Below are 12,149 nucleotides of genomic sequence, written 5' to 3' on the forward strand. Positions count from 1 at the left end.
GATTGCCTTTTTTCCCTTTCTTAAAAATAGGAACTATGTTAGCAATCTCCAGTCATACAGTACAACCCCTGAGTTTACAGATTCATTAAAAAATTTTGCTAACTGGCTTGCAATTTCATGTGCCCATTCCTTTAATATTCTTGGATGAAGATTATCTGGGCCCCCCGATTTAGTCCCATTAAGCAGTTCAAGTTTGGCTTCTACCTCAGATGTGGTAATATCTACCTCCATATCCTCATTCCCATTTGTCATCCTACCATTATCCCTAAGCTCCTCATTAGTCTCATTAAAGACTGAGGCAAAGTATTTGTTTAGATATTGGGCCATGCCTAGATTATCCTTGACCTCCACTCCATCCTCAGTGGTTAGCGGTCCCACTTCTTCTTTCTTTGCTTTCTTATTTATATGGTGATAGAACCTGTTACTATTCGTTTTAATTCCCTTTGCAAGGTCCAACTCTACTTGACTTTTAGCCTGTCTCACTTTATCCCTACATGTTCTGACCTCAATAAGGTAGCTTTCCTTGCTAATCCCTCCCATCTTCCACTCCCTGTATGCTTTCTGTTTTTTCTTTATCACCTCTCTGAGATGCTTGCTCATCCAGCTTGGTCTACAACTCCTGCCTATGAATTTTTTCCCCTTTCTTGTGATGCAGGCTTCCGATAGTTTCTGCACTTCAGTATCACTTTGACTTGAAGTAATTCCAGGCCTCCTCCGCCTTTAGATCCACAAGTTCTTCAGTCCAATCCACTTCCCTAACTAATTTCCTTAATTTTTTAAAGTTAGCCCTTTTGAAATCAAAAACCCTTGTCACAGATCTATTTTTGTTTATCCTTCCATTTAGTTTGAACTGAATTAGCTCATGATCGCTCGAACCAAGGTTTTCCCCTACAACCATTTCTTCTAAAAGTCCTCACAACTCACCAAAATGAAATCTAAAATGGCATCCCCTCTCATTGGTTCAGCAACTACTTGGTGAAGGAATCCATCAGCTATCGCATCTAGGAAAATCTGAGCCCTATTATTATTACTAGCACTTGTCCTCCAGTCTATATCTGGGAAGTTAAAGTCTCCCATGATCACACAATTCCCATTCGTATTTACTTCATTAAAAACGTTAAAGAGGTCTCTATCCATATCCAGATCGGATCCGAGCAGTCTACAGTACACCCCAAACACTATCCCAGGGGAGGCTCTAGTAGCTTTCTTCCCCAATGTGATTTTTTCCCAGACAGACTCTGTCTTATCCATTCTATCACTTCTTATTTCTTTACAGTCTACCTCATCATTCATATACAATGCTACTCCACTACCTTTGCCTTTATTTCTGTCTTTCCTAAACAGCACATACCCTTCAATACCTGTAGTCCAGTCATGACTACTATTCCACCATGTTTCTGTTTTCCCTATAATATCTGGTTTCACTTCCTGCACAGTAACTCTAGTTTCTCCATTTTGTTACCTAGGCTCCTCGCATTAGTGTACAAACATCTTAATTTTTGCTGTTAGGCCTCGCTCACATTCTTTACCCAATTAAGCACAGACATTCTACTGCCAGTATCACCTATTAGACTGGTATGTACACTACCCTTCCTCCTTGTGTCCATTCTCCTACCCACAGCTGTATCCTCTCTGACTTTGTTTTCTTCCCTCTCAATGTTAAAATCCGGCGTGGAGATTACCTGGACATCTCCCAACCATCTCTCCCAAATTCCTAGTTTAAAGCTCTCTTAATCAGTTGTGCCAGCCTCCATCCTAGAAGTCTATTTCCATCCTTACTCAGGTGAAGTCCATCCCGAGTCCTCTGCCCATGAATGCTTCCCAATGGCCATACATCCCAAAGCCCTCCTTATAGCACCGGTGCCTGAGCCATCTGTTGAGCATCATAATCTTGTCACATCTTTGTTGCCCTTCTCTAGGAACAGCAGAATCCCACTGAAGATCACCAGAGCCTCGATTTCCTTAAACGTCTTCCCCAGCCTGGCATAGTCTCCCTTGATACGTTCCAGCGAGAATCTAGCCATATCATTTGTTCCCACAAGAAGAACAATCAGTGGATTCTTTTCTGCTCCCGTTAGGATCCTCTTCAGCCTCAGGTCCACATCCCGTATCTTAGCACCCGGCAGACAGCACACCCTTCTGTTCTCTGGATCAGCTCTTGTTTCAGGCCTGTCTAGTCTTCTCAGTAAGGAGTCCCCAGTCACGTAGACCTGCCTTTTCCTGGTCATCGTGCAATTCTCCAGTCTATCTATCCCCTGTTCCCTCTGGCTGCAAGTCCTCTCGATTCCTATTGTCCCTTGCAATCCTCTGCAACTCATCCTGTATCCTCCTGGGGCTCATAGTTGGTGTTATCTCCATTGACTCTTGCCCTCTTCATTTTGGACTAGCTGCTCTTCTCTTCTTCCTTGCCCTCTCACCTTCAGTGATCACCTGCTGTGCCCCTTCTTCATTTTCCAACTCCGCAAACCTGTTCCTGAGCTCTGTTTCTCCTTCACTAGCCCATCTTTTTCTCTGCCTGGCTCTCTTAGTCACATGCTTCCACTGTACACTTTCCTCACCCAGCAGTCTCCCCTCAGAGTTCTTTGGGATTCTGCTTCCATCTGCAAGTCTGAGCTTTTCCCTTCAGCCTCTTCATGTCTTTGCTCCATCATCCGCTGGAACCACCTTCTAAACTCAACCAGAGTTTCCACCTGCATCTCCAATCCCGGGATCTTTTCTTCCATCAGCTCTATCAGGCGGCACTTCATGCAGACGAAACTCTTTTTAGGTACCCTCTCTAGGATCATGATCACAGACTGGTCATTGTTCTGTTCGTTACTCAACTCTGAAAAAATAAAGGTCTCCGTGACCGCAACCTAGAAGCCAGAATTGTTGACATGACAGAGAAACAGCTAGTCTAAATACCCTCCCAAATTTCACTCAGTTTGCTGCTATAACATTCAGAAGACTATTTGTGAAAGATTCTAATGATTAGAAACATTAATTTCTCACCACTTCTTTATTCTCCCACCATAAGATACAAAGTAGTTCCATAAAACGATTTCTGAGATGCATCTGAGAAATATATTGAACAGCCCCATCATAATTCTGAAACATGGCTGGCTCACCCACTTTCTGTGGTGGTCACAAAACAATCCTGTAGAAGCAGAAGTTCTCCTTCCCCAGAATGAGGAAAGGTCAAGAACTGAGAAGCAGAAAGCAGAAAACAAGCTATAAGAAAAGAATGGTTCTCTGCACAGTCAACTAAGAATGACAATTTTTTAGTTTTGTTTATCAGAGGTGGGGGTGGAGCCGCTGCTACAAACAAAATCGAGCTCATTAATATAGCAAAGAAAAAACCTGAAACGACGGGAAATGTTTCTTATCGTTCATCCTTGTTAAGCCCCTCTTTCTTTCACCAGCTTATTCAGTAACACACCCGCTCAGTATCGTCAATTCTGGTACATGGTAATTGGAATAGAAAGATAGCCACAACTTAAGTGGAAAAGATCCTGTCATTGCTTTATCATAGAGTCATAGAATATCAGGGTTGGAAGGGACCTCAGGAGGTCAAGTCCAACCACCTGCTCAAAGCAGGACCGATCCCCAATTAAATCATCCCAGCCAGGGATTTGTCAAGCCTGACCTTAAAAACTTCTAAGGAAGGAGATTCCACCACCTCCCTAGGTAATGCATTCCAGTGTTTTACCACCCTCCTAGGGAAAAAGTTTTTCCTAATATCCAACCTAAATCTCCCCCACTGCAACTTGAGACCATTATTCCTTGTCCTGTCATCCGCTACCACTGAGAATAGTCTAGATCCATCCTCTTTGGAACCCCCTTTCAGGTAGCTGAAAGCAGCTATCAAATCCCCCCTCATTCTTCTCTTCCGTAGACTAAACAATCCCAGTTCCCTCAGCTTCTCCTCATAAGTCACATGTTCCAGACCCCTAATCATTTTTGTTGCCCTTCGCTGGACTCTCTCCAATTTATCCACATCCTTCTTGTAGTGTGGGGCCCAAAACTGGACACAGTACTCCAGATGAGGCCTCACCAATGTCGAATAGAGGGGAACGATCACATCCCTCGATCTGCTGGCAATGCCCCTACTTATACATCCCAAAATGCCATTGGCCTTCTTGGCTACAAGGGTACACTGTTGACTCATATCCAGCTTCTCGTCCACTGTAACCCCTACGTCCTTTTCTGCAGAACTGCTGCCTAGCCATTCGGTCCCTAGTCTGTAGCGGTGCATTGGATTCTTCCGTCCTAAGTACAGGACTCTGCACTTGTCCTTGTTGAACCTCATCAGATTTCTTTTGGCCCAATCCTCCAATTTGTCTAGGTCCCTCTGTAACCTATCCCTACCCTCCAGCATATCTACCACTCCTCCCAGTTTAGTGTCGTCTGCACACTTGCTGAGGGTGCAATCCACACCATCCTCCAGATCATTTATGAAGATACTGAACCCGGCCCCAGGACCGACCCTTGGGGCACTCCGCTTGATACTGGCTGCCAACTAGACATGGAGCCATTGATCACTACCCGTTGAGCCTAACAATCTAGCCAACTCTCTATCCACCTTATAGTCCATTCATCCAGCCCATACTTCTTTAACTTGCTGACAAGAATACCGTGGGAGACAGTGTCAAAAGCTTTGCTAAAGTCAAGGAACAACACGTCCACTGCTTTCCCTTCATCCACAGAATCAGTTATCTTTAGTTAGCTTTAGTTGGCCAACACAAGATTATTATCCAATGCACATTAACTGCCATGTTACAGATATTGCAATTACGTGCAATATCTTTAGGGACCATAATGGTTTATGTATGATTGTGTCCTACTCCATAGAGGAGGCTTACCACCGCTCCTACAAGACCTAAAAACAGTGAGGGGTGATTAAAACAAGTCACAGACTAAACAACTCTATAGAGGTACCACACCCTGGGGTGGTCTGCATATACTAGTTCAGAGTTTAACAGACAAGGAAGGGCTTTCGGTATAAAATAGTTATCTTGAACTGACAGTGCCCACTTTCTGATTCACCAAACAGACAAGATCTTCTGTCCAAAGGGACCCCAACCCTTACTGAAGTATTGAAAAGACTTTGGACTACTAGGGCCCCATAAGACTGATGGGTGACTCCTAGTATGTTTAGTGTATGTTTAAATCTATTTATTGTTTGTTTACTTAACATGTATTCTCTGTAATGCTTGTACCTTACGAATAAATGTGCTTACTTAGAAAGAGCTATGTGGCAACTTGTAATTGCTGGCAATACACTTTTCATAGCCCCCAGAGCAAAAGCAAAGCACAGGTGCTGGCCTTTAAACAGACTGGCATGCTGATGATATCACAGTGTAAGGGGGCCGTGCAGCCTTAAAACACCGTGGTCAGACTGGAGTGGGACAAGGGCCCCTGCTCAGAGACAGGTGATGGCTAGAGGTCTGAAACCTGACTGGTAACTGCTGGACGGAACCACAGGGGGGAGGGATGGTGGGAAATTCAGGTATAGTTATTACCCAAAGCACACTAACCACCGGTATTCTGGAAACAGAGTTCTTCTTGGCAACACAAAAAGCTAACCTTATTGCAGTGCGCTGCATTGGCAGTCAGGAAATTAACTTCTCTGTTGGGTACAGGAGGAATCTTTTTATTTTAATTGTTCCACCTACTATGGGCAAATTTTTTCTCTTCCAGGGTACAGCACTGGGAAGCTGCTACTGCTAGCAGAGAGTTTCAATACAACTCCCTCTCTGTCTCTCCCCAAAAATGTGCCAGCTGCTTAGTAAGAATTAGGGGTCTCTTGCCAATTAGAAAAGGAGTACTTGTGGCATCTTAGAGACTAACACATTTATTTGAGCATAAGCTTTCATGAGCTACAGCTCACTTCATCATGGATGAATGAAGTGAGCTGTAGTTCACGAAAGTGTATGCTCAAATAAATTGGTTAGTCTCTAAAGTGCCACAAGTACTCCTTTTCTTTTTGCAAATACAGACTAACACGGCTGTTACTCTGAAATCTTGCCAATTAGATTTTCAACAATCATCAGCCAGCTACGTGTCACACCTAACGAATCATTCCATGAGCATCCACGTGAGTGTTTAGTAAAGGTAAGATCTATGAATAATAGAGGACAACACATTTTATTTACACTGGACACACCACAATTGTGACTGTTCAGGTTTTCCATTTATTCTTATCAAAGCTATACTTCTGCTGAACTCAAAAGCTAACAAGTCGTCTACCACAAGCCACTTTTCTGCATCACTGACAGGACATGCTATATATTGAAATAAAATGTCTTTCAGAAGAGTAGAGACACAAGGTGGGCAAGAGAATATCTTTTATTGGACCAACTTCTGTTGGTGAGAGAGACAAGTTTTGAGCTTACACAGAGCTCTTCTTCAGGTCTGGGAAACATCAGTGACAGAGCTAAATATAAGGCAGAACAGAGTGTTTAGCATAAGCAGTTAATACATATTTCAAGGAACCATTCAAGGTGAAGTGGTCTGTTAACACTTCTCCAGTCATAGGGTGGAAGGAAAAAAAGGCTGGGGGTTGGGATTTAAGTGGGTTATAGATTGGTGTAATAAACCATAAATCCAGCCCATGGTTTTAAGTATCTAGCAAAGTTAAGGCATTTAATCTCTCAGGCTTGTCTTTTGACTTTACCCTGGGACCAACACATCTACAACAATACTATATACTTTCAGAAGACTAGTTCAATGTTAACTATAGTACACTCAGGCCAGGTCTACACTACAGACCCATATAGGTATAACTACATCACTCAGGGGTGTGGATTTTTTATACTAACCTAACCCCCAGCGTAGACACTGCTGTGTCGACAGGAGAGCTTCTCCCATTTACATAGCTACAGCCTGTCGGGGAGGAGGATTAACTACACCGATGGAAGAAGTTCTCCCATCGGCTTAGGAGCATCTTCTCTAAAGCGCTACAGCAATGCAGCTTCACCAGTGCCACTGTAGCTCTGTATGTAAACACAGGCCCTCAGTTCACTCTTTTTAATAATAAATACATTTAAGCAAAGACAACCCTTACCTGCTAATAGCAATGGTGCAGAGTGAGGGCAGCTGGCTTCGGCAGTATTACTGAGCATGCTCAGTACAAGCCAAGCAGCAAATTTGGGAGGGCACGAGACCCCGCATATCCCGCCATGCAATACCTCTGCATGCAAGTATTACAAAAATGTATAGTTCTAAATGTTTTGCAGCACACATTTTATTTAATTAAAGGAACACGTTGATGGTCATTTTTTAAAAAATGGGGTGGAGGAAGATGGTTAGTCATTCATACCACTTTAAAAAAAAATTAATTATTTAAGAAAACACTGTAAAATCTTTCTTAGAAAAATAATATGGAAACTCCTGGATTACGCAGTAATGGGAGGGTTGTCTCCCCCCAGTGAGTGCACTATTGAACATTTACAAATCCCCAAAACAGCTATTAGAAAATTACCACATTACCAATCACAAATCTATTCCAGCTGGATGAGTGCAGATCATCATTAAACTCAAACTCACATTTCTCCTCTGCTCTGCACTAGGGAGGATTTACTTTTTGATTGAAAATAGGTATCCTTTAAAACCACAGACTTTTCACTGATAAACATTACTGGGTTTCTTTGGAAAAAAAGATTGCAACTTACTTAATTGAGTTTCTGAAGTGGTCTTCAGCTGGGCTTTTTACCGTGCAACTGTTAAGAAGCCACAAGTCTGCTTCTGCGGCATTGTCTGGAGGACAGAAGAGACAGAAGGGTGCATTAAAGAATTGCAGCTCAAACTTGGAACTATATCACACTAAAGAGATTGGATTTAACCTTTTGTTAAGAAGTGGACTGTTCTCATAAGGTTTCAATAATCAAGCCATAAATATAGTTTTGGAAATTTCATGAATATTGCTTACTCTTGCAGTCATGAACTACTGTACTATATTATATAAAAAATAAGAAGTCCCTGCCCCAAGGAGCTTACAAATCCAAGTTAAAGACAAAACACACAATGTAGGTATAAACAGAAAGACAGTGGGAGCGCAAGGAAATAATGAGACAACATTGGCTACTATGATAGGCAGTGGTTTCAATACACCGTCTAACCACTGTCAATTTTTTGGTAGGACTCACAGCAGAAGAGAGTTTAAAAGGAGGGAGTTGAAGGCAGACAATGAGGTGGTTTTACAGAAGTTTTTTTAGAAGCACTTCCCATGCATGAGGGCAGCACAAGAGAAATCAGGAAGGTGCTTGTTTGAAAATGTAAACAAGTGGCTCATGGAGACTAGCATCACTGGCATGGAGGCAAGAGTTGTCATCTCAATTTTATTGTGTAACATTGCTATAAAGTAAACAACCTAGGCTTAAGCAAGCATAAATATTTACAGTAGAGAGAAAATTCAGAGTGAGTTATTTAGGAAAAACTCCACTGATTATTAGAATTGGCTACATTTTAATTATTTTATCATTAACTTCCAGCAAATTTTAGACTAAAGGTTTAAGAGCACACCCTTAGTTATGCCTATAGTTTTCAGCCCAGAGCTAAATTTCTTGGTACATTTCTTTACAGCCTTGTGATAGCTAAATACATCGTGTTGGATCATGAAGTTATCCTCCGAGGCACTCTAACATGTGGCATGAACACAGTATTTTTCCTCTGCAATTAAAATAAAGATTTTAAACAAACTTTAATTAAGGAGAATTAGCTTGTCATCTAATACAAAATTTAGCCTTCCAAAACAAATGCAGGAAATAAAAAATACTGTGCATTTCTGGGAAACTGGTTTCCAGGTTCTACCCAGTGAATGTTTTCTCTCCGCCTGGTTTTCAACTGATTGGCAAATACCACAGAATCTAAATGATATGAGGTCACTAGGAGAGTAACACTTCATTTTCTAAAAGAAACTCCTTGAGCAAGCCCAAGGGAGCATCAGAAAAGCCATTTCACATTCCCAATGCTCTGGCACTAATCAGGACTGTTTAGTGTTGTATCAGTGAGGCACAGAAAGCTTGTGTCACACTTTGGTACTAGCTTTCAGCAAATCTTGAGCCAAACTGAAGTACTGTAAAAGGATTTAAAGCAATACAAGTAATGAATGGAGCAAAATTGTTTTAAGTCAAAGTGTAGTTTTTAGATTACCTAATTTAAGTGACAGCTCACAAAAGCAAAAAAAAAAAAAAAAAAAAGCAAAAAATTAAAGCCTGCAATGATTTTAAAATGTGTCTATATATGTATATCTGTATTTACCTGTCCGTATATAAAAAGTTTCCTTCCCCTAGCTACACTTAATACAATCTCAAACTCTAAAAATATGTAGGCATCTGCAATCTTGCCTTTGCCTCTACAGAGAATTATTCCACTTTTCAGTTAACTGTCACTCATCCAACCTCAGGAAGTAGCCAAAACGCAAATAATATGTAAAATAGGAACTGTTTTTTATTTGTGTAAAATGAGTGAAAACATTCAGGAGAGGTTTTTGTTTTAATCAGTGTTATTAATAGAGGCTCCATAGTTAAGTTGTTCTGGGATGTTAAAATCCTTTTCAGGTTCAAATACAATGTATTCCAAGAAATCAAACAAATGGCCACAGGATAACCCATTCAAGCTCATCTCTAAAGGGACTGCAACAAGGGTTGGGGGTTTTGTTTGTTTGAAATCTGTGAAGGCTTAATCAAATGCCCCAGCAGCAAGCATTTACCCTGTCAATTAACAGACTGGAAACAGCACTAGGCTGAAATGCAGTCTATTACTGAAGTAAAAACATATTGGGACACCCTAACGGACCTTTCTTCAAACTCAGAATGCTTCTGGTTTACATAATATTTACATTTAGACTTGTTCTGTGAGCAACAGTTCAGTGCTCATGAGCATGCTATCCTTGCCTTAAATGTAAATATCAGTACATTTGCAATTGTATTAAGGCCAGTAACTTGAACAAACAAAAATAAAAAACAAAAACAAAAAAGGAGGAGGAAAAGAAGGACTGACTTTTGAAAGCAAGGAAAAGATGAACAAAAACTCCTGGCTCTCATCAACTGAAGAGAGCATCTGAAAAACACATAATAGCTTTTGAATACTATTCCACAGCAATTTATATTTTTCTATTTAGAAGTCGCCACAAACTTCAAGTACATTTTCAGGTCATCAGCTACAATGGCCAATAAACAGTATTTTGTTATTTAAAAATGCTTTGCCCAAATGTGTTAAAAAATTAATTCAACGTTTTTATGCAATAAAACATTGCCACAACTCTGTTTCAAAGTACTTTAAATGTGCTTACGTCTAATAGTACAAACTATGAATATAACTTATCTCCAAATGCATAACACTTTTCTCTGAACATGAGAACTATTGGGTATTATATAACAAGAGGTTGACAGAATAAATATCATGCACTTGGGGTACAAATGCACTTGGGAGACAACTGACACACACTGTCAGAAGAGAACTATTATGTAACCATATTTCATGGCAAAAAAACCCCTGAGAATTCTTTATTCAGAGGAAGGAAAGTCCAGTGGTTAGAGCATTTGCCTGGGACTTGGGAGATCAGGGTTCAAATCCCTTCTCAATCACAGAATTCCTGTATGACTGAGCAAGTGATTTAGTCTCTCTGTGCCTCAGATCCCCATCTATAAAATGGGGGATAATAATCCCTGCCCCACAGGGGTGTTGTGAGGATAAATACATTAAAAATCATGAGGCACACATAAGTCCCTAAGACAGACATTTGGACTCTGGGACTGTTATAACTTCCTAGTTGGGGTTTACAACTAACTATACAGTGAAATATTACAGTTTGTATTTTGGAAATGTGTTGGTTTGATTTGTATATTTTAAAAAATATTCAGCTTAGTTCTTATGTAGGTTTCATATTCTACCAGTACATAATCAGTGGGTAGCTCTGTGAAGAGGCGACCAACTAATTTAGGGAAGTAAAGTTTTTGGCCTCTCCTCTCCCTACAATGCTATTTTATCTATCTTTTCTTACCCTCACTTATTTCTCGTTAATGCTCATGTTATGCAATGTGGCTACGTTATATGTACATACTAAACAAAGAGTGGAAGCCATTTCTCATCAAAACAACAACCTAGTTTAGAAATACTTTTGCCCTTGTATTTTCCCCTCATCCCTCCATCGTATTGCGCATACATATTGAAGAAATTCATTGTGTGCACACCTGTGTCAAGTTACTGAATAGCTCTTGAAATTTACCTGAAAAAATAAACTTTCAGAAATTATATTTATAAATAATATCTTCCTAGCTGGCAACTAGCCTGTAGGCTCACAGGGGAAAGGCCATCAATACAACTAGGATGACACTGGATCCCAGGACAGAGGGTGTTCCTGTAACAGTGGAAGCATACATTAGGCCTTCAAGGAATGTAGCCACTGTAGGGTGTGAAAATATAGTATGACCCTATATAGGTGGATGGTGTGCTGACAGAGCTGCTTCGGTGAACTCTAATAGAGCTTATAGAAAGCACTGTGCCTTTTAATGACAAGATACTCCAAAATATGAGAGAAACTAAGAGAGAAAGGTTCCAGACTCTATGGGAGAGAGGTTACATTGTTTCGCCTAAACAGAAAATCTTTTCCACTTGGCTGCACCAGCTGTTCTGGTAGAATCCTTTCTACTTTGTATCAGAATGTTCCACATATCTATTGAACAAGTTCTGTGTTAACTAGCCAGAATCCAGGCTCTGAGATAGCAACAGTCTGGATGGAGACTTTACCTTTTGTGCTAGGAAACTATGTTGGGACTCAGAGGTAATGTTATTGGAGGTTGAATCAAGAGTTTCATGGAGCTTCGGGTACCAGTAATGCCTAGGCCCAGCTGGTGCTATACAAATAATTTCTGCAGACTCTTATCTGATCCCCCTCAATGGTATCTGAGGGTTCACAGTGTAAGCATACAGCCACGCAGGAGATTAAGGGATAAAGAATGTGTCTAAGAACCAGGGCTCCAACACTCTGTGGAGCAAAGGGAGAGACACTTTCTTTTCTTCTCAATGGCAAGTCTATGTATGGGTGATCCTACTTGTGAAATACATTTGGAATGATAAGCATAGTTACATGAGTTATCTGCTACAGTGTTTTGCAGACCCAGACATGTAGAACTGAGTATAATTTGGTGATGGATGGACCAATTCCA

General features: G+C 40.8%; 1 protein-coding gene across 3 annotated transcripts in view; it reads right to left on the minus strand.

Annotated features, from left to right (window-relative positions):
* The window catches only part of CDKAL1 (CDKAL1 threonylcarbamoyladenosine tRNA methylthiotransferase), a 663,359-nt gene that overhangs the window by 524,361 nt on the left and 126,849 nt on the right, over positions 1–12,149 (minus strand). For all 3 annotated transcript variants that reach the window (XM_084618215.1, XM_084618213.1, XM_084618214.1), the window contains one exon: positions 7,653–7,737. In XM_084618215.1, coding sequence (XP_084474341.1) covers positions 7,653–7,737 — 85 coding nt within the window. The remainder of the gene's footprint in view (positions 1–7,652; positions 7,738–12,149) is intronic.

Source organism: Lepidochelys olivacea (genome assembly GCF_965140295.1).
Source record: "Lepidochelys olivacea isolate rLepOli2 genome assembly, chromosome: 2".
Lineage (NCBI taxonomy): Eukaryota > Metazoa > Chordata > Testudines > Cheloniidae > Lepidochelys > Lepidochelys olivacea.